At 39.4% G+C, this 23,992-nt stretch overlaps 1 protein-coding gene across 4 annotated transcripts in view; it reads left to right on the top strand.

Moving 5' to 3' along the window:
• Nucleotides 1-20,500, top strand: part of TTC7B (tetratricopeptide repeat domain 7B) — a 135,990-nt gene extending 115,490 nt beyond the window's left edge. For all 4 annotated transcript variants that reach the window (XM_084522757.1, XM_084522758.1, XM_084522755.1 and 1 more), the window contains one exon: nt 19,513-20,500. In XM_084522757.1, coding sequence (XP_084378883.1) covers nt 19,513-19,734 — 222 coding nt within the window. In that variant the 3' untranslated portion in view covers nt 19,735-20,500. The remainder of the gene's footprint in view (nt 1-19,512) is intronic.
• Nucleotides 20,501-23,992: the final 3,492 nt, after the last annotated feature.

Here is a 23,992-nt window from a genome sequence, read left to right as displayed (position 1 = left end):
AGAGTTTTCTCTGCAAATCCTCAGTCTGGAACAGTCTTTTTATCTCTTTATCTCTCCAAGTCATCTCATTTTAAATTTTATTTGAAGACCTTTTCCATTTACTGAAGCTCTATTTTCCTGCTAGTCAGTGCTGTATTTAGCAGTTCTTCTCCTGCTCATGCTTATACAGTTTAAAGATGAGGTGAACCTTGCACTTTGGAGTCATTCAACCAACTTAGGTATGAAAATGATAATACAACTTCTCATAATTAGTTTTCTTTAAACATAGACTGCATTTTCTATTAGCCTCCTGGTTTTAGGTTCAGTTAAATAATAGGCATTTAAATGTAGTGCCAGGCTATTTTTTTGTTGTTGTTAGGATATTTTTACCACAAGTGATCAAACTAATAGGAGAAAACAATTATTTCATTGAGTTTTAACTCCATGGGAAAATCTGAAGCATATTTCATCTGACTCTGAAAACTGTATTTCTTTCTAACATTTGATTGTTATTTTTCCATTATTCTTCATACTAGAGTATATGTTTTGGACGAGAAGTAACAAACAGTATGAAGAAAGTTAGGAGCAGCTACTGCTCATCAGAAAGCTGCCAACTCCTGATTTCTCAGTAGGGCATAGGAAACATACTGGTCACCTTAGGTACTGCAGCAGTCTCTTTTCTCACTAAAATAACACCAGTGTTTTCTCTGAATAAAAGTGACTGCTGTCTTCTCTTACTAAATTTAGGAAATGGATGACTGGTCTTTTAAGAAACAAGTGCGCCCAGAGTGATGGACTGCAGGAGCTCCTTACTGAAAGCCACTGGATAACCTGCTCCTGTGCTTTAACTTCGTTGCAACCAAATTTCATCAGCACTCTTGATATGTATGTGCTAAGACCATAAATTAAACTAAGATAGGGCTTGAGCCCAAACCTTGAAGTCTACTCATCCATCTCCAGTAGCAAGCTGGTTCTTAACTCATTCTTATATTCCATACCACTTCTAGTTTGGCTCCTTTTCCAGTACCCTGCTATATTGAAACTTTCATGGAATCATAGAAGATCCTGAGTTGGAAGGATATTGGAAGGATCCACAAGGATCATCAAGTCCAACTGCTGGCTCCACCCAGAACCACCCAAAAAATCAGACCATGTGTCTGAGGGCATTGTCCAAACGCTTCTTGAACTCCAGCAGGCTTAGTACTGTGACCATTGCCCTAGGGAGCCTCTCCCAGTGTCTGACCACCCCCTCCACAAAAAACCTTTTCCTCACATCCAGCCTGAACTTCCTGTGAATTTACTGAAATCAGACAATTAGTTCCACAACATTTATTTTGCCTGCAATTCCTCTAGGTAATCAAATACTCTATCAGGCTAGCTTAGTGTCTCACCAGTAATAAACACATACTGTGCTTTATTCCACTTCTCCCTGTTAACTGCACTGCTGACCTTTCCTTCTTTAACATTTGTTCTAAGGTGTTGCATATAATTTAAGAAAACCTAAACAATCATTTTCTTTCTGATGTACAAATATATATTACTTTTTTGTAGTAAAAATGGCTCCACTATTAATTTGCTGGCCATTTTTAAAATTTATTTTGTATATCTTTTCTGTCCTTTTCCAGGATGGAGATAATCTAGTTCTCACACTTTGATTATCTGGATCTCTTTCACTTTTTTTTTTTTTTTGGTTCTATGCTGGCTTTGAAAAAGAATTCCTTTCCTTCTATTGCAAAAGTCCGGATGCCTTTTTTTATACGGTTTTCTGCAGAGCATAAAGTATCTTTTCATGCTGTTGCTATGACGTGATGCGACATTAATGTCAACGCTAAAGATGCAAGCTGATATCTTGGTAAACTGGCACTGGTGCTGTACGTTTGGTGTTGTGAAACAGTGGTCTGAGGTTCAGTTTGTGTTGGCTTAATTGGTTAGCGACTGAAAAGTCAGGTCAACATTGCAGGCATCTATTTGAAGGCGTATTAATCTGACCATGTTGAACCTGGATGCTGGGTAAACATGTATGAGAGGCTCTGTCGTGCAGTTCATTTGCCTGAACTAGTTATCTATGTGCAATAGCACAAGGATCAATGCTGTCTAAAACCTAGACCCTTTCAAGTTCTCTGCCATCTGCACGTAAACATATGCGCTGTGCTTTTGATCCAAGTTCACCACACAAAACACAGAGCAGATTTAGAGCTTTTAATGCCTTTAATGTCACTTATGTCATGGTAAGCTGCATGGCTGAACTGATATGAGTGGGAAAATATATCATGAGTGGGACAAAGTTGTTTTGGGCTTTTATCATTGCTTTTTCAATCAGCAGTGAAATGTTGATCTGCACCTTTTTTTTTTTTTTTTTTTCGATAGTATAGAATCACAGAATGGTTTGGGTTGGAAGGGACCATAAAGACCACCCAGTTCCAGTCCCCCTCCCATGGGCAGGGACACCTCCCACCATACCAGGTTGCCCAAAGCCCCATCCAGCCTGGCCTTGAACACCTCCAGGGATGGGGCATCCACAGCTTCTCTGGGCAACCTGTGCCAATGCCTCACCACCCTCTGAGTAAAGAGTTTCCTCCTAACATCTAACCTAAACCTACCCTCTCTTAGTTTAAAGCCATTACTCCTTGTCCTATCACTGTATTCCCTGACAAGGAGCCCTTCTGCAGATTTCCTGTAGGCTCCATTTGGTACTAGATAGTCACTGTATTAATGTGCATGGATGTTATAGAGGGCAAAAAGACAGGAGCTTTTTAGTTAATCAGAAACATACAAAACTAGTCTGTAAGCTCCAAGTGCCTCCTTTGCACTTTCCATCAGCTAAAATCTTGTCTCCTACACTATATACTTCTACATTGTTGTGCCAATAGCTGATTGAAATCTTCAATGGAATATTTGGTATTTGGTCTCATAGTTGCATTTCTAGTTTCAGCTCTCTGTATTTTTAAGCATGGATATTTAAGCATCTGAGCAAGTTTAGAGAAGTGAAAATGTACCTGGCCACACTGAGCAACTGCAGATGGTATGGCAACTAAGACACTTGGCATGGCAGATTGACTATTACTGTAATAGAAGACTTACTGAAATCACTTCAGATTTAAAAAGTTAGTAAAAGTCTAGATATTTTTAAATGGTTACAGTATTTGTTTTCATAAGAGCTTAGAGTGGTTAATACCCTGTTTCCGACTATTTTGCTCTGAAGTACGTATAATTTATTCTTAGTCAAAAACAAGCTCTACTGTTAATCAGTGAAAATGATCTTTTGGTAGTTACTGCCTTCAGATGTAGTTTAAGCGAAGGGATGTGTGGCAGCTCCTTGATAGCCATTTCAGCTCGTGCCAGTTCAAATGAGACCTTTGTCTCAAATTCATTGCAGAACTTTTAATACTCTTAAATAATGAATCGGTCCATTTACCTACATCTCCCTTTCCCCCAGCTATCCTCTTTTCTGGAAGATTTTGTCAATGTTATCTCAGATTTGCTCGGTGAATGTAATATTTTCCAAATCATTGCAGCTGAGATAGTTGATGAAGGAAATGGCTGTCTGGATAGCAATCTGTTTCAGAATTATCTGTAGCATCAGTACCTCGATAAATATTTGATCTGGTTTTGAGAGCTCAGTTAAACTCAGCACACTTGTTATAGTGGAGGCAATAAACTCAAACTACTTCCTTAGATCTTTGGTTTTTATCTTACATTATATTTTGGTGGAAAGTTGAAGAAAAGCTAACTTAAAACCAGCAGTAAACGTGAAGTCTGTGTTTCTAGGGATCTGAAGGAAAAAGAAGTGCTGCTTTCATTCTAATGGGTTGTTAGTTTTCCCCAGATGTTCTGTGCAGGTCTGTGCTTTGATGCACTCCCCTGTCTTACAAATTGGACTCCTTCCTAGGTTTGAGCAAAGTAGACCTAAGTCTCTTTCTATGACCTTTGGGGAAACTTGGAGGATATTATAGCCTCTAACGTGAACTGGTGAGCATGTCTATAACTCTGCTTAGTTGCTCATGAGCAGGATTCAAAGAACTAATATTATGAATCTCCTTTTGGGGTTATGTTATTAGTGTGTTCATGTATTTACCATTATAAGCAACATGCATAATTTTGAGTAAAACTTCTCAGGACAGCTTTTCCCTACATAGTGGTAATACCCTACCTTAGTTTTGTAAGACATGGCGATCCGTAACTCTGTGCTTCCCCTCTGTGATTAGTGGGAGGTAAGCTAGAGATGGCAGTTTAATACCTTGACAATTCCTAAGTTTGTCAAAATGGTTATAAATATTAATTGTTTTCCAGATGCTGAGGTTGAATGTAGTCTTATAGTCTGTATTGTTTTAAAATGCACTTACTGGTGTCTCAGGAAACTAAAAAAAGCTTTGTACAAAACAGTATATTACAGCTGCGCTCTGCCAACCTGCAATCTAAGTGTGTAGTTTATATGTATCTAAGATGTAGACACTTGATTCTTCCAATAATTTTTCTAAATACCTTGAATTATTACTGTATAATATAAAGAAAAATCTCAACAGTTTTAAATGCTTCTCTATTACCCCAGGAACTAAACTTCATAAAAGGCCATTAATGGTTTTTATGGATATATCTGAAGGTAACGTTTCAGATCAGGTCTTCTCCAGGTAGTATTTCGCTGATCACCTCCTAATCACTGGTGCTGGTAAAAGATCTGTTGAAGCTCAGTGCAGCCTCAGCCACTGATACGCTGTTTAAATCACACACATTGAACTTGCTATTTAAGACTGATATGTTAAGGAAGTCACGGTTACCAAGTCATTGTTGTTTGTATGTGTTTTTCAGCTTTTCCTTCATAACTTCCAAGTTCTTCTGCCAATTTCATCTGGACAGAAGACTAAATCATCTTTAATAATAATAATAAAATTTGGGATACCACAAGTTATATGAAAATAGAGGCAAAATGAAAGACTACCAGGGCTGCTATGTGTTTTCAAGTATTTTATAACTATCAGGAAGTATGCATGAGACTTAGCATTTCTAAATTTTCTGCTGTAGGAACATAAGGCAGTCATTAGAAAATCAAACAAGGCTTTGTTATGGTCAGTGATCATGGATCTAGCTGCTAAAATTTAAAAAATTATTCAAGAGAATAACATAATGTATTCTCTTATATTAGTTTGCCTAGCTGTATGACTGCAGCATAACATATTTACACAAAATAGTGCATTGTGAGTGTTTCAAAGAAGTATAATGCAGGACCTTATCAGTAAAGGACTATGGGAAGTGGGGAAAAAAAGGTCAGATTCAGTGTGTGTTCTGTAGAATACACAATGTGGAAATAGATTCAGAGCTCTAAATCTACACAGACCAAAATTGTGTTAGGTAGTGCTTTGGGAAAAATATTTGCCTACTGGCCAGGTAAAGCTGACCTACAAAAAGAGCAGACTGCTTTTGCCTTGGTTTCTGAATTAAAATTCCTCTGCTAGAAAGAGGGTTTTGGTACCTTTAAATAAGTTACTGGAAACAAAGATGTGGTTTTAAAAGTATATTTTCTCTCTTGAAAACAAAGCCCTTTGTTTTCTAAATGGGAGGGGGCAAGTAATATCTTAAAGCAGATGTTGCCAAGTGGTAACAAATGTTCAAAGAAGAGCAAGCAAACCCCTATCAAGACCCATTTCAATTTCCAACTTTTTTTGTGGTCTGTGTTACAGTTCATCCTGACAGCTGACAATAGCTTCTTTGGGATTCTGTCTGGATTTTAATTTATGACTGTTTGAAAAGTCATAGCCATAATGGCATAGGAGCAGATGGCATTATGAGGGTCACAGACCCGAAGATTTACCGGAGGGCTATGAAATGCTATGACACTACTGCAGTCTGTGATGATGCTTTGTCATGTTAATTGGACGCCTAGCCAGAAGTTGGGAGGTTACAGTTGCCAGAAATATCTGTTCTTGATGTCAAGTCTAAAACAGTCTGAAATGCTGTCAGATCTATTAAAATAATTGATGCATCAAACGTAATTTCCTTTAAAATTGTGATATGATAGCATGAACAGCTGGTGATCCCTGTTGAAAACAAATGATGTAGCTTTAGCCTGGGCATCCAAAGTCATCTTGCTGCCTTCAGAATTATACCCTAAGCTTCAGAAAATCATAGGAAGTTTTGTTAGTAGGTGCAGTCTTCCTGCAGCGTGCATTGCATTTGATTTAATATAACACTTGTATCTGAATATTTTTGCCTAAGGTAGGATCCATGAATGTTTAACCAGTAGCTGGTAGGAAATGTTTGTATCTCCCCACACTCAGTGGTTGCCTTAAGCTCCCACATTCCCACCTGCCCACCAAGCCCACGCTGCTGCTGTAGCTCTTAGCCTCAAAGTGGAAGCTGCCACTCGGAATTTCAGTTCAGCGCTCGGTGAGCATTAACTTCCCAGTTTGCTTGTTCGGATCGAATCATAGCCTTGTGTGGGAGTGCCTTTCTGTCATTCTTGTGTTCTCCCTGCCAACTGTGCTCCAGTGAACTAGAAAAGTGGCTCAAATGGATGAGATTCTGACACTCTTGGAAGCAGGATTCAAATCTATTTCAGCTCCTTGTCAGCTGGCAATAGTAAACCAAAGGAAAGGACTGAGGGAGAAACAGCATTTAGTTTTTTTCTCTGCAGATTCCAACCTTGTGCACTGACTGTACAGTTCAGAAAATGGATTTCGAGCTGTGAACTGACTGCAGCATGTGATTTGACGTGCTGTGTCCGTCAGTGCAGTGATGGAAAACCATTTATAAAGAGTCCAGAGCCACATCAAACTCATTTTCCCCTCAGTCTTTAACAGGAATGTGATATTTGTCAGAGGTAAAATTAGTAGCGGAAATGTGTTGACAGTATGTATAGAAAGGTTGGAAGCACTTACTGGTGGAGGAGAACTCAGGAAGATCTTACAGAGGCAGTGACATTGCTAGTCCAGTAAGAGCTAATGAAGCCTAAATTATCAAAACGTAGGATAGTCAATGTACTTCCCACCTGTACTTGGGAAGAGCAGTTAAAGGGCCTCAGTTCAATCACAGGTGAGACCTGGAGACCTTCAGGCCTTGAATAACAGAAACAGGTCGCTCACAAATATAGATACAACAGCAAGACTGAACATGGGAGTGCTTGTGGAGCTGGGGGTTTTTAGCTGATATGAGCTACATCTCCACCACTCAGGAGCTGGCCAAACCCACCACAGGACATCATGTTGTGAGTTGTCAACCACAAGGTCTGTATGCCTACAGATTTACCCTTCCATTATGGCTGGTGATGTTCATAGAATAGAACATGCTCCACAGGTTCCCTCACATCCCTAAAACATGCAGTAAACATGAAAAATGCCCAGTAAAAACATCTGAGACTGGAGACAGGAGAGCAAAATGAATGACCTAGGAAGGCCTTTCAGACCTGGTATTAAATTGAAAATATTTTGTTAGCAAGTTCTAAGTAAAAAATGAACAATGATCCTCAAAAAGGTAGTTGTGAGCAAACCTGATAGGTTTATATGGACTTGAAAGATTAAAGGTGAGTCATATTAAGCTCTTTATCTGTTTGCTTTCAGATCAGTATTAGAAAAATCTGATTTGTTGAAATATGTTAACATTATTTTTAACTCTTTTTTGATTTGTTTACTTTTACTGTGTTTTTGTTTTTTTTTTTTTGTTTTTTTTTTTTCCCCCCAAAATAGTGCTCTTTTGATGTTTTTTAGAGGGGAACCCCAAAGGCTTTTTCCTAGTTTTCAGAAGATGATGTCTTTCAGTATATTCAACTTTTTGAGGTTTGATGAAAGGCCAGTATAAAAACAAGTATATTATTTTGTTTTTTCTTAGTGTTAAAGGCCTTTTGTTAGCCAGTGATTACAGTTTGGCTCTTCTGATCCCTGCCCGATGGTGCACAGATGGGAGGGCGTATGGTTTCATCCATACTGAAAAAATCCTTCCCTTTAAAGACAGATCTGCCGGTGGTTGTCCTGACAGGCTAACAGTGTTGTGGTGTTCCTGCAACTTCGGTGTTTTGTTTAAGATCCAGGGATGAGAAAAGAGGTGCGTGCCCTCTTGTGCCAGGAGCTTTTTTGTGAAGCACCATGTGGATGCCCCTTCCCATGGCAGTGCCCTGGACATGAGGAGCAGATGGCAGCTCCCGTCTGCTTTGGGGGGGAAATGGTGTGTTCCCTGGGGGTGTTGCTGTAGCCCTCATAGTCTCTCTTACTAGACCAAAGTACAAAATGGTTCCCAGTGACTGTCAGCTTTGTGAAGAGCTCTGCTTTATTAAAATTAACCTCTTGTTCCTAGCTATGATTGTAATGTCAGCCTAGTATGTGCTGCTGTGGTGTCATAGTACTTTCGCAACAGTGACATTAGCCATAGACTTCGTTATAACATACGTATGTACAGAATGCTATGTGCAAAGCTCTCTTTGGGTAAGGGCAAAACGAAGAAAAATGTAAATAATGTGTTTTAACCTTTGCATTTCTATTTTATTTTACTAATAAAAGGGCTGGTCATCTTTTACACCACAGTTCTGACTCTGAATATTTAATACAGTACTTGCCAGAATATTTGAGAGAAATACACATGCATAAATGAAAAACAAACAAACAAACAAACTTCAGAAGAGTATCACTAATTCTGATGTCCTTCCATTGTCTCAAAAGTTCAGACAAGTGCTGGTTGTAGAGTTGAGTATGTACAACAGGAATGGGCTACAAATACTAGCCTTAAAAATAGTGACAATTTAGCCAATCGTTTCCAGTGTACTTGGTAGTATTCTGACAGTTCTATTAGTTATAATTTTTAACCACAGAACCTAGTATTGGATTTGCAACTGTTTGCTTTTTGATACACGAGTTATTCCCTTGACTTTAGATTGATTTTTGTTTTTTTTTTTTTAATTAGAATATTTATACAATTTTTCTAATTACTGTCTCCAGAAGCCACATACCACCTGTATGTTTACTGTGGTTTTATAGAGGACTTTTCATTAATGAAGAAAAGCAATACAGCTTCTAAAATGTCATTGCTTGATATTCTTTCTTCTTTAATGAGATCAATGGTTGACCAATGTGAAGAAATTCATGTCCATCTGTCCATTACTGATAATTTTACATGGAGAGCAAGCTTTCAAAACTTAGTGATGTCAGAAGTAGAAAAAATCTAAGCAGTGGAAAAAGGACACTGAAGCATCCCCAGTTTTTGTGAAATATCAAGTTTTTGCTCAAATCCTTGAACATTTACTCAGTGAGCTGACTCTGAGGCTCCTCATTTCAAGTGTCTTTGTCTAAGGTTTTCTTCTAGCCTGTTCTGCATGTGTCATTTTTGGAAGGTTTTTTTTGTTTTTTTTTTTTTTTTTTTTTTTTGTCTTTTGGCAATTGAAAACATTTTTGTTAGTCCTGTGGCTTGAGTAACAAAACTTTCTCTATTTTTCACCCTTTCACTCAAAACTTGGGAAATTAATATTATCAGTAACAAGTAGCACCTAGAACTCTCTGTAGGTAACATGGTGATGCAGTAAGTAAGCCTAGCCTTGCTTTTGAAACCAGGCAATGTCAAAGTAGAACCACAGAGCCTACTGATAAAATGTTAGGATTTCAGTAGGGAACATACCGTAATGAGGTCATGCAGTTGTATCTATAAAATGTCTAGAGGGTGAAAAGGGTGAGCATATAAATGACATCCAAGAATACACTGAGCTAGAGAAATCACCGTGGATGGGTCCATTTCATAAACAGCCTGTCTGTAGCTGTGCTACCTGTGGGTTGGGCTGTTGGCAGCAGTGTGCTCCTGACAGGCCCAGTGTGAATGAATGCTTTCCCTGTGCTGCTTCCATGCGCTGTTGGTGACATCCTGAGGGTCCCATGCAGGTCACCATTATCCTTAACACAGGTGGGGTACAGAGCTGTAGAGGCTGTTTTCATTGCAGGAGTGTATGTGAAGGGTACCATGCACCTGGGAAATCCTCTTTTCTCGAGTGTGAGGAAGGTGAGGAGACGCGGGGTGGCTTTGGGTGCTGGGAGGAAGAAGAGGGGATGTGCAGTGCCTCCAGGCCTCGGCATGGAGGGAGCTGGGGAGACAACAATGTGCGTGAGCTTCGTGCTGCCTCCTCATATCACAGCTGGCAGGAAACATAAACCATTGGCACCAGAAGGCAAGCACTGCAGATTCAGAACAGGCCACAGTCTACGGACCAAGGCTGGACTCAACTTTCTCCTGGTTAGCAGTGGTGGTACAGTACTGGCCTGAGCCACAGCGATCTGGTGGCTGAAGGGAGAGACATTGCATTTTTGCTGTGTGTGTAGATATAGCATATGTAATATGAAATTTTCAGATGGAGATAGAATCATAGTCATTCACCCTGGAAAAGGCCTCTAAGATCATCTGGTCCAACCTTTGACCTAGTGCTGAATCCACCACTCAACCGTGCTACCAAGTTCTCCACCCACGCATTTCTTGAAGACCTCCAGGGACGGTGACTCAACCACTGCCCTGGGCAGCCTGTTTCAGTGCTGCACAACCCTTCCAGCAAAGAAATTTCTCCTAATGTCCAACCCAAAAAAAACCAAGATAAAGCATTGGCTAAGTTCTGAAGCTACTAGCTTTTTCAGTCTCAGTTGGGTGTCTTGCTTGCTTGCAGTGCACCTGCCATTGTCAAATGAGTGCTTACGATACACTGTGGTAGGGATGCTGTATTTTTATAAGCTGATTAAGATGTTCAAATAAGTCATAAATCAAAACTACAGTAGACCATTGCAAGATTGTGTTGTTTTAACATGAAAAAATGTCCCTTGAGAGCTTCTATCTTAGTATAAGACTGATCGGCAACATAAAACCCCAAAAAAACCCTTTCCATTTTGGAACTCTGTGTTACCGGCTGTGAACAGTAACGAACAAAAAGGCAAACACGCTCCTGCTAGAAGGGGTCAGGCGTTTTCACGGGGGTTATAAATACACATATGCACCACCAACCACGCATGTTCATTATTTCACGCTGGCAATGTAAAGTTCAATGAGTAACAAAGCCAAAGTTGTTGTTTCAAAAATCTGTTGCTAAGCAGTCGGTTTTCTCCTAGCAACAAGTGTGCTGCAGCAGGGGAGGCAATTGGATACCGCAGGGGGTATGCTGGGGCTGGGCGAAGGGGAGAGAGCAGCAGCCTGGGGCTGGGAGCTTCCTGCAGCAGTGCCACGAAACACCCAGCTGTGTTTCTCCCAGTGCTGGTGATTGAGCAAGGCAAGCGAGGGCAGCAGGAAGGGACATGTAAGCAACTTGTTCCTCAGTCACTTTGGTTTAGCGAGGGATCAGCTGTATTACTACCTGTCCTCATGTTAAAAACAAGTAAATCTATACAGAGCTGCAAGAAAGCTCTGTTTCATGTGTATTTGAAAAAAAAAAAAAAATCAAACGCTTAATTCTTCAAAATAATTTTATTTCTCATCTCATTTTAATGAGTTTTGAATTCTGCATATTGGAAACAAATGACTTGTATGTTACATAATTCTTTTGGATTGAAAAAGACAATGCATTTAATTTGGAGAAAATTATTTTTACTTGTAAGTGTTAGTAGTCAATCCAGTTGTTTTTAAGCCTTATAATATGGACACCCTTCAAAATCCCTGCATGAGAACACATCCATCTCTGTCACAGCAGATGCAGAGCTACATTTATTTCTGATGGAATGGCTCATTTCAAACTGAGGCATAGTGTCAGAGTTTTTTCTGTGCTTGCAGAAAATAGCTCCTCACAATGACCAAACAGGTAACACGTATACTCCTTCCAAAGAAGGAACTGATACTTGATTTCTTGTGTGAAGTCATATTTCCATTACTTGGATGTGTTTCAGTACAAATTTATCAGCTAAAAGGAAAATAGGAGAGTGTATTCTACAGATAATGTGCTATTTCAGTCTATGTAAGTGTAAAGCACATGGAATCAAAAAGATGCATGGAATCAAAAATGAAACATCTATATTGATCATGGAATCCATTTACATGTGTATTTTTATCACAGAAGAAGGGAAATATCACCTACAGAATTTTACTTATTTGTCCACATAAAAAAAACTCTTGGTTTTCTCTCACCAATACTTCTGTTTCATTATTATAGTACAACACTGTCAAGTCGCTGGTTAAGCTTTAAATATGATAGATTTGTTTGAAAATAGCAGCCACCTTAACACATGCAAAATAGGCTCAAAAAGTAGCATGTAACAAGGGGCAGTTTTGTGATGCTAAAATTACAGTGCATATGGATTTGGTGTGCATGCATTGCATATTAAGCTTTGCAAGTCATAGTCATAATTCTTCATTTTCAAAATTTTAAAAAACATTGCATGCTTTTATTGTGACTTTTTGCATACCACTGTGGAAAGTTGATTCTCTCTTAGACTGGGGCTTGTTATGAAAAATAGTGAATGGTGAAACTTACTGGGAATATGGTAAATTCTCTGTCTTTTGTAGATTTTTTTTTTTTTAATTATTATTTTCAACATCTGTATAGCTTTGTATCTGATCGTACATTGGCAGCTTTTAGCTTGTTGGGCTTCTACAGGTCATCAGTGAATTGGGCAAGTGGCATGTCACTGTTCTGCTGCTCACTCTGCTCTTCTTACTAGAAGCAAAATCGGTCCACTTTGGTTTTTATATTCTTATAAGGTTTTGTTATAGCTGTTGTTTTTGCGAAGAGAAACTTTTAGCTCTGAGAGGTATTTTTAGCTAAACAAGGTCCAAATTTAGAAGCTCTTCAGAGAAGTCCTGTAATAGATGTACCTAGAAAAAAATACAGTATGAAAATCTTATCTGGTAGAACTCAAATCTCCATGTCTGAAGTCTTTTGCAGCCCAACAGGCTGCAAAATCACCAACGTGTTGGTTGTTTCTGATGGTTTTTTGTGTGTTAGGCTGGCAACATTTCTTCTCTCGATACTCTTGTTTTCATCCACTTATCATTTCTTTCTCTGCAGTTAGGAGAGTTCAGTGCCGAGAGTTCAGCATTCTCTCTCAAGAAGGCAAATGGACATATGGTCAATGTTCCTGTTGTAATTTTTCTGCTTTGAAGTAAATTTCTTGACTTTTGAGAACATCAGCCACCTATAGTCTATGTTTTTCTCAGAGACAATGAAGTTGTTCCTCTTGATCTCAAATGAGATCTCAAAGGAAGAAACCTCAAGTGGTGCTACTATTGGGATTGCCAACTGTTTATTTTCCAGGGGTAGTGGAGAAGTAGTAAGATGATTAAACCTTAAGAAAACCTCCAGCTCTCTTAAGCAGAATTTTTTGTCACATGGAGGAAATCACAGTGATCTTTATATTGTTACTTTTTTTTTCTTTAACTTCTTTTGTGTGTCGTTATTTCAGATTGTATGTTTGGCACTTTATGATAAACCTCTGGCTTGCTGAGGCATATGATGGGTGACAATTATAGCTTTTATTTTTAAAAAGTTAGTTCTGTGGGGAAAAAAAATGAATGTCACAGATTTTCATTTGCCTAAAAGCAAATTAAAAAGCAGTGACTTTATTAGACTCATCTAACTGGCTAGTTCTAATCAGAAATTAGTTATTTTAGTGGTTTTTCCATTTCTGCTCTGTTTATTTTTCTAGATGAGTGTTTTCCATCGACTGTTTGGTTAATCATGATGACAGGTTTATTTGCAGAGAGAGAAAGCCCATTTGCAGCAAGGAAGGCTCCCTTGCAGTGACTACACTACACGTTTATTTAAGCTTATTATTGGTTTGTACAATTGCTTATTGTATCACGTTGTTCAGATTATGAGTGATATTTTATTAATTAATAATGGCACACTTGCTAATTGGAGATTTTACTTGGAGACTGTGTCAAGCTGCATTTGGAAATTAGAATTCATTTGAATGTTTTTCTTTTTAAAAACATTTAGTTGATGAAAATAACTTTGCCACTTAGAAAATGCAAGAGGAAAAAGAACTATATAAAAATATAATATTTTCATGTCTGGTTTATTAAAGCATGTATTTAATTTAGTTACTGGTTTTATTGTGCTATCAGCATAGCCCAAATTTTAAAGGTATCTTGCTTATCTAGGATCCAGATTGATACGTACTGGCATACTGAAAGTTAACTAGATGGACTGAAGCTTTAGGTTCTGTTGAGGTGAATGCTAATTAAATAACTTGTCCTACGTGCATTTAAAAATTTCATTGTGCATCTTTCTGTGTCCAAAAGACTGTGAATGATCCTTTAAAAAAAGGGGCAAGACTTATGGATTTGACAAGTAGAATCCATTAATTTTGTCATCTTAGTTTTCTTTCAGAAAGAAGCTGGATTTTGCCATAATTTTGCTTTTTAATCTTTGTTTTCATTAATTGGACATTTCTCTGCATCTGCTTCTTCAGTGTAACCCAAGGAATTAAGAGGCAGTTCTTCCTAGGACAAAAGCATCAAGTAATAATGTTGCACAAGCATGACAATATTATCACTCGCTTTCTGCTAATGATTATCAGGAATGTGGGTATTCAGTTGGTGGAGAACCTGGTACTGAACAGGAGTCGTGGAGGCTCCCTGCCTTATCCTCATAGCCATCAGAGCGTGCAAGCCCTTCCTGTAGGACCCAGTCTGTGCCCTGCTGCTGCAAACAGAAGGCTGTTCCAAAAACTCCCTGCTCCAATTGCCAGGAATGCTTTTACCTTTTTTTGGTAAACTTACTCACAGCCAATTTATATACATTTATTCTTGTGCCAACATTATTCTCTAACTAAAATAGTTTTTCTCTACTGTTCTCTATACTGTTTTTACAGCAAGTAACTTCATCTCCTCTCAGTTTTAGATTTGCTAGGTTAAACAAACCAAGCCTGTTAGTCTTTTCTTGTAAATTAAGATTTTTATTGATCATCCTGGTAGGCATTTCCTGTGCCTGTTGCAGTTTGAATGATCTTTGAACAGGGACCCCACAAAGTGCCACAGGAGGTCTTGCTGTCACTGTACAGCCTTCTGCCTAATGGAAACTTCTCCTGATGCCACTTGTTTTCCTGTTTTGCACTGGCAACTTTTCACACTGTCATCCTGGGGCTGCCTGATACATCCAAGTCCTTTTCCCAAGCTACTTGCAGCCGACAGGCTTCCACCATGCTGCAGACCTGCTTTGCTGCTGCTCTGTTATTTTCCACTTGCCGTTACTGACTTCTGCTGTGTTTCTGTTACTCCGGTTCTCACGATCAGCCCGTTGTTTCCATATTGTATCCTCTTAACTTTGTTTTCTAATTGTCATCGCTCTTGTGATTCTTGTGATGTCATTTGTTAAAACATTAAACAAGATTAGTGCCAAGACAGTATCCAAAACACAGAAGATACAATCCCTGTTCTTAATATATGCGAGACGAGTATAAATGAAGATTATTCAACCCAGTGCTTTGGATGGAATGCGAAGATATTTCTGTGTATTCAGACTCAATAGCTGTTTTTATTGACTGTATTCGTGCAGGTACCTAGGAGATATTGGATAACAACAAATGACTTCTGTTTTGACAACAGTGCTAAGGGCCCTCAGTCAAGGGTTGGGCCCGATTTGGCTGAGCATTATGAAAATAATCTTTGGACAGATGTTTTTGAGAAATGAATGAAGAATAGCAGGTTTCTATGTGGGGCAATGTGTAATGAGGTATGAGGATGCTGATAGAGGGAGCAAGCACATTTGAAATCGTTGAATAAATAGAAGGAGACTTTGAGACTCCAGACTGAAGGAAGAAGGAGTCTTCAAGATCTGGAAAATAACCTGTGGCAGAGAAGCAATATTTTTTTTTTATTATTATTATTATTTTATTTTTATTTTTTTAGAAAGACAGCCCCTCTGTATTCTTGCAAATCGGACTGTCCCTGTTACTCCTGGCTCTGAATTCTGACAATGCCTTGGGCACTGTGAGGGGCTGTTGGCCTTTCCTAATGCAGACAGGATCTGAAATCCACAAATTTATGAGGACAGTTGATTGCTCTTAGTGACCAGAGTAAATAACAACACGTTACAGAAACAGTCAGGAAACACTTCTTGCAATGATGGCACTCATGCACAAAGGAATCTTAAAAGTTTGCCTTTGCTTTGTCTGTGCAGCATCTGATCGGAGTTCTCTCTCTGAGTTTTTTGAGTTACAAAAGCAACCTCTGCATGTGGAACAGGCCAAAAGAGAAATATAAGATTTGGTTAGAGAATTCATAACGTGAGGACATTATGAACAGCCAGAAGTTGGAAGCCTAAACACACGTAAGGGAGGTTGCCAAAAAACAACCACCAAGAACTGCTAGGAGAAAAACAAACAAAATCATCAAACCAAGCATGGGGAAAAGTTACAAATGAAATTTGCACAAAGCTGCAAAATGAGGAAGCCCGCATGCATTAGGGGCTTTTATTACAGTGTGCTAAAAGCAAATGTCATGAATTTATCACTTTCATCCTAAAATTTAAATGTATCACCTAGTGAAAGGGTTGCAACAGGCTGTTCTGTCTTAGCAGGATGCCAACAGTTGCATTAACATCTCTGTCAAGTATTGTAGCATTTCAAAATGTGCAGGGAACAAATAGGTTGGGGGGTATATTGGTGTAATTCTTGAGGAAGTTACAGTTTCATTATGTTTTGTGGAATGTGTGTTTTTTCTAGTAATATTTCTTGTTCTTTACTAGAGTAAATAATGTAGCAGTTTTTCTAGTTGATTCAGGTTCCAGAAGCCCTGCAGTATCTCCTTAATGAAAAGTGTGTGTGCCTATTTATAGAGAGAATATCAGGCTGAGGCTTTCTCTTTGTTTTTTAAACTAACATGCCAGGTGTGAAGGCATGAGCCGTATGTCACTCAGGTACCCCTCCGAGTTTCGGCAGAGCTGATGTATTGCTTGAGTCTGTCTCCAGTCATAGAGCAAGAGACCCAAAGTTATTCTCTAGGTAAATGCTGCCTGCACATTTACAGCCAGATAGGTAAAGGCCAGAACTGGCTAGCTTTGGGCTTGTTTTTCCAGTTAGGAAAAAAGGAAAACGATGAGTTAAGGACTACAATAATTTGTATGGATTTCTGAGAAACCTTAGAGGGTTTGTTTGTTTGTTTGTTTGTTTGTTTATTTTCTGAAGAGTTGGGTACAGAGGGCAAGCATATGCTGGCAGCTGGTATGCTAGAGGTCAGTTTTCTCGGATGGGTGATGGTGCGAGGTCACTGAGGGGTGTTGCTGCGTGGTAGGCAGGCCTGCTCCTCCTCCCCGGGGTCTGTCGTTGAGTGCTTACCAGGGCAAAGTCAGGCAAGGACTGCAGACAATTAAAAATAACCTGTGCCTCAGAATTTTAATGAATCCATTTGGGAAGGCGATCTACAAGCTGGACACTGGCAATATCTAACATCTGACCATCATTCTGAGGGAGTTAATGAGTATTAACTATATGAGGGAGTTAATAACGCCTTCTTTCATCTATGTTACTTCTTTAAGCTCAGCCCACAGCTGTAGTGACCAAATGTCACTGTCCTTTTGATGCTCTACATGAAATGAGCTGAATTTTCTCAACATTGGTTCTTTGGAAGCAAAGCTCAGCACCCAGGTGCTGCCACCCAAGAGAGGAAGGAGTCCTCCTCTCATCCCAGCCAGCATCATTGCCAGGGAGTGGCTGGGTTTCAGGAGACTCTCCATCTAAAAGGCCATGGCCTCAAATTTATGAGAGAACAGGATGCAACCTGATTGTCCATGCAAGAGCAGTTCCCTCCCAAATGCTAAATAGCTTGTATGCTTATTAAAGTATAACAGCAGCCAGACAAGAGGTATTTGCTCTAGTTCTATCACCCGGGTAAGCTCAGCTATGCTTTTTTCCATATAGAATAGAGCAGATTTAACATAACTTGTTTCTGTTCCCATCAACAGGCAAATCTGCAAGATTTGGTTGTTTCCTTAAGTCTTTTAAAAGAACAGCCTTTGTCCTTAGCAAGTGGGGAAAGTAAATTTACCAGACTAAAAATTTACCAGACTAAAAAATTTGCCAGATCAAAAAAATTACCAATATTCAAATAACTTGCATGTTTAATTAGCATGAAATACACACAAGATCCTCACAGAGAAAAATAATTGAAAATGAATTAGAGATTCAGGTCTTGAAAATCAGTAACTACCTCTCTCTCTCTATATATATATATTTATATGCAGTCAATAATACATATATTCCACCTCCTTGCTTCATTTTTCATAGTTTTACATCTGATGCCTACCAGTCACTGTAATCGCTTTCAGGGATGGTGTTTTTCCTGCAGAAAAGTTATCTGATTTTTTTTTTAATCGGAAATACTATTCACCCACTCTGGAAATGCTGACTCATTTCGCAGCTTAAAAAATCCGCAACCAGAAAAGCCCTCTAGTACCTTTACGACAGGATATCTGTTAGGCAAATTAGCCTTTGTTGCATTTATTAATTTACTTGCCAAAACTTCATGTTTCTTTGTGTGGTTGTTCTTTGGAGCGTGGTCTGTTTTGTTGCTCTTACAATGTAGCCAGCAGGCTGGCCATGCTGAAAGTCTGCCTGCTGAGACAGAACCTCGTGGGGGATAATTCAGGGTTTGCACCATTTCAGTACTTTCTAATCATTGGTGATTAAGTTGGATTGGAGGGATAGATGTACAGAGAGAGAAAAAAAAAAAAATGATCCAAGGGGTAGGAGCTGAGAAGTTGCAAGGAATCTGTAAGCTTGTAATCAGGACACCTCTGTGGGTAAGAAAAATTTTTGGTCCATGTGCACTTTCCAATACAGCATCACAAAGTGCATATGACTGTTAAACCTATTATAATCTCAGAGTAATGTTCTTTTACTGGTTGCTCCAAAACTTTTCCTGCACGGTAACATAGATGATTATGATGGATGGAGATTTCCACTGGTTCATTCAGGCTATATCCCAGTGGGTTTGGACATCTTCTTGGATAGCATGGTGTTGAGTCGGATCCAAGCCCTTAGAGAAGGACACAAAATCTGCATCCAGAAAGTTCCTGAGAGAGTTTTCTGCCTGCTGGATGTGATGTCTCTACAATACCGGTGCAGTGTTAGTCCCGGCACGCTTCCCATTCTTCAGGCTGAATCAAATGCCGTGGCTGTTGCCCATGGAGCTGAACTTGGTTGTTACTGCCGTAGCTGGGAGCTAATGGTGCCAAGTTATGATCTCAGACGTTGCAAGACTTGCTGAGGGTGCTGAGGTATGCCCGCAGGATATGAGCACTTCAGGACACATACCTTTGAAGAACTTAGGCAACGGACCTTGCCACAAAAGCTCGGTTACTTACTGATTCTTGGTAGCTGGGTAGAGTTTTTGTTGTTCAGCTTAGTTTTTGCATTCTGGTATCTTTTTTTCTGGTCCAAAGCCACTTCTTGTTGGTGTTGAATAGCCTGCTTTAGCCCTGCTCCAGGCCGTTTATTTTGTTTTTAAAAGAAAATAAAATAAAAAGGCATATTATCTAGTCTGTAGCATTCTGAACCCATCACTACCTACACGTACTTCACTGCTGGACCATGTCATTTGAGCTTCTGGGAAGTCCCACTGTGGCCAATCTCAACCATTTTTTTCTGCTCTTTTTTGCAGGCTCTGATTCTTCACCAGCTCGGGCGCTACAGCTTGGCTGAGAAGATTCTCAGAGACGCCGTGCAAGTGAACTCCACAGCCCACGAGGTCTGGAACGGCCTGGGGGAGGTGCTGCAGGCTCAAGGCAATGATGATGCCGCGACTGAATGCTTCCTGACAGCACTGGAGCTTGAAGCTAGCAGTCCCGTCGTCCCTTTTACCATCATTCCCAGGGTTCTTTGAGAGGGTATCTTGACCAACTTATCTTGGTCTGACTCGTGGGTGAGGAAACCCAGTGTTTCAGGCTGCCTGGTAACTGGTTAGTTTGAAAAACTTTCGAGCTCCAGTCTTTTGCAGGGAAGTGGCCAAAACAGTGACATGATGCATTATCTTGGTAGACTGAGAGGACAAAACGGCTAACCAGAGCCAAATCACTCATATCGCCTATGTTTTTGCCCTGGTAGTTTTGAAACTTCATTATATTGTTCATGGATGATGTGCCATATTTTATTAGTGATACTTGAGTGTTACATAAAATTATAATGGAATCAACACCAAACGTAGAATAATATATTCAAGTTAAAATTCAGTGGCAGAGCAGACTATTTTTAACAAGGCTGTTATGAAAACTGTCCTCTTCCTGCCTCTCAACCTCTTTTGGCCCAAAGTCAAAATGTGAATTTTCTGTTTCCACCTCTATTTTAGTCCAGGCCAGAAAATCAGTTGAGTTCTTGTTTTTAGTTGTTAATAACTGTGATGTGTGGCTGTTATCTCTATTTAGAGCAAAGGCTGAGTACAAGAATATTTATATTTTACCAATGTATGCCTGTTACAGAAAATATATTAGTTATTTAAGTTTAACTTTTTTATGTGAATTCAGAGTTTATTTATCAATGGAAATATGTAAAAAGAAGCCTCAAATGGAGTATTTACCAACATTCCTTATACATGACCCACACTTGGCTAAATGGGAAGATTATGTTAATAATAAAATGATTTTTAAATGGAACTTTTTCTGTGTCCTGGTTAAGAACCTGGAGGAATAGATATCTTGTGAACATATTTTAGTGATGTGGGGCCTGTGGCTGGCTACCTTTGATGGTGAGCAACAACAAAGTTTTAAATGCCTTGAGGACCATAAAGAAAATAGAAGCTGCTATGCTCTTTGCCAATTGTATAGTTATTTGAGATTTCAGGTTTCCTTAAATCCTCACTACTTTTTTACTCCTTCCACTCCAGCTCTCATTGAAGCCAGATTATTCTGCTTCGCCATAATACATGGACTTTCACGTATACCTTGTTAGTGCTTGGGAAGAGCACATTAAATATTTATGCACTATTCTCAACATCTCCCACACTTCACTTCCCTTGAAGGGAAAGTTGCCTGGTAACATATTACTGCCATATCAGTATAACAGGGCCAAACGTTTAGAAGACACACATTTGTCAGAGTTTTCCTGGGATGCATGGGTAAGAGTCATTCTTTGTGATGAATATTCAGGGTGTGACAGTTAGGGCAGTCCAGTGTCTGCTCGCTTAAATACTGGGCTTACATGGGAGCTGGAAAGAATTCCAGACTCCCAGTTAGACTGAATGCTCATTGGTATTTGCCTGACTGGTCACAAGAAGCAGTTTTATAGTGCTTAGTGCAAGATAGGAGATGATTGAGAAAAATAATGGCACACGTTTTTCTTCATAGCTCACCAGAAAGCTTGCTTACCTCAAGAGCATGGAGGGCCCTCACTGCAACACAGACTCTGTGCGCTCCACTGAGAATCTTTCAGTGGCAAAATATTTAAACTGGGGGGAACTCTTCACTTTTATCATTTTTTCCTCTTGCGCCTTCTAGGCTATGGTACTTTCAAATTGTATCTGCTTAATGGTGAGACCATATGTTCTCTGTAAAATGATTACAAAACACTGTTATAGGTAATATTTTCAAATCTATTTAAAAACCAGACCAGCAACTGTGTCATCTTGCTCACTGCAGAAATATCAGTTTCCCTTCCCCTTTTAAAGTGCTTGTTTTGCATGCTTTCTTCTTCCTGTCCTTGGCATTTTTATTCTCTTTTCTATTTGCCAGCCATTTTCCCTTTTCTAATCCCAGCTCATAATATATGCCCTGACCCTGAAGTCTTTTAGCGCTTACTATGTGGTACCTGGTTTACCAAAGATATCACAAAACCTTTATTTGTTTAATTCAGTTCCCATTGAGCCTTTATGCTCTAAGTTCAGTTACTTGGATTTATCATCCATTTCACAGATCTGCTCCTTCACAACGTTTATTCACCTTTTATTATAATATCAAAGCTTTTCTAACAAGGCACTTTGCACATCGATCTGAGACCAGTGCTCTTTCTCACGGGAGCTTTGAACAAAAGTAGAGTGTAGGAGAATTCTGTGTTAGCAGAATTTATATTTCATTTTCCTCATTAAATTTACAGCCCTGGCCTCTTTTGATAAACTCCCAACGTGGAAAGGTTAGCGGTCTAATTGTGTCACATCTTCCATTTGTGGATAAGTTGTTGCTGCTGTTGTGTGTATCAGGTGAACCTGAATATCAACTGTTTTATTTTTCTTACACTGGCATCAGTTTCACTGTAAATCCACAAGCCTTCTACCTCTTGGGAACAGCCTTGTCAAAACTCAACCATCTATTTTTAAAAATGGATTATCACGGTAAGACCTTACATTTAGGAGTTCTCAGGCAGAAGTGGAAGTCCTTGCAGCATATGAATTAAACAGCAACACTTGTTTAAACATAATTTTCAACTTAAAAATAATAAAAAGAAGTTACTGGGTGTTATGTGTGTGATTTTTTTTTTCATTGAGTACATTGAGTGAGAAGGCCAAGCATATTTTTATATTTAATACTCTGTTGATATACAGAAAGGTCTTTCACAGTCTGTTGTCAGACTGCTCTGGTATCTCAGTTCCAGAAGCGAAGCACGCAATGCCAGTGTGAACAACCAGTCCTGGGGAAGTATTCCCCTTCAGGCCAGCAGGTCAGTACCCTCTGCATCAGGGTTTGCTCCTGGATTTTGTGGCTGGTAAAATCTCTGCATGGATACACAGATCTATGTATGTGTGCTCTCCCCCAGCCTGTTTCAGAAATAATAGCTGTTCAGGGAGATTATAAATCAGGGTCTGAGCCAGCTGAAAACTAAGCCAGCCCTTTCCTCCTCTGTCCCTCACGGTTTTGCTAGGCTTCCTGTAGAAGCCCAGTAAAGGCTTCAGGTAGCTCTTTGCTCTGACCTACTGCATAAGTAGTAACGCTCACAAGAGAGGGCAGGACTTCCCCCTCAGGAAGCAGCTTTTACTTGCTCCAGCTTAAAATTATCAATAAATTGCCTTGTCAAACACTCTGTATATGACTATATATAACTGTATACAACTATAATGACAAGCTGCACGAGCTTCAGATCTCCAGTCTTTCAGCAGGAATCAGCACATTCATTCAGCAGACCGCAATAGCAAGTTGCAGAGGGACTGCCCGTATTTGCAGCGTGCTCGTGCTGCTCAAACTGATTCACACTGGGGGTACCAAGCGCATGCTGGGGTGTTATAACAAACTGATGCACGTGATTAAATGCTTGAATCTGCATTGCTTAAAATAAAAATTATTCAAGTAATTGGTTAAAGTTCATTTCTAATTTTGGTGCAGATAACCATTTTACTCCAGGAATTATTTAATTTCATGATTGATTGAGAGCCACAGGAACAAGAGAACCAATCTAAGCAGAACTAATCCAACTGTATCTTTGAAAAAATTGTCATTAATTATATGCATGTTAAACATCAAAGGCTATTTTTAAAACTGCTAATTTTTTCCTTGAAATTCTGTTTTTTTCCTCACTGTTCTACTGTGGCATGATAGTGTAAGCCTGGGTATACTGGAGTTCCAGATTTATCTCTCTAATTCTTTGTTTGTTCAGTTGTCAATTAAAATGTCATTTTTCTTAGCCATCAAGCTGGCAATCATCCTGTCCCTCCAGCATCAAGTTAAAAACCATGCATGCTAAAATACGCTTTCAGCAAGTATACTTCTTCGCCATTTCATCTGTTTAACCTCATCGTCTCTGAGCTACATTCTCTGATCCCACTGGCAGGCTACGCTGGAATGTGTTGCACTTCTGCATCTATCTATATTATCCCCAAAAAACATCTGATAAGAATCCTACTTGTGGACAATAGAGAAGATAATGAGTATTCCTATTTTGGCCTGCATCATTGTCATTGCTGATTATGTGAATCTTGATGGGAGTCCCCTAGCAAAGCCAGCAAGTGGGCTTGGAGAGGTGTGACAGTGACGATAAGCTTGAAGTGCATCCAAAAGTAATGGAACCCCAAAACTTTCATGAGGACAAGTGTGGGGGGGGATGGGACGAGGGGTGGAGGATGTTGGTGAGTCTTAGTTTTTCACATTTCAGGGGTGCATGCTTCTGATATGCTGGTTTGTCACCAGTTTGGCCACCTAGTCTTTCTAGTTCCATTTAAATCA

Source organism: Aythya ferina, assembly GCF_964211825.1.
Source record: "Aythya ferina genome assembly, chromosome: 5".
NCBI classification, from domain to species: Eukaryota; Metazoa; Chordata; class Aves; order Anseriformes; family Anatidae; genus Aythya; species Aythya ferina.
Note: the sequence above shows the minus strand (reverse complement) of the source record. Positions and strands in the feature narration are given on the sequence as shown.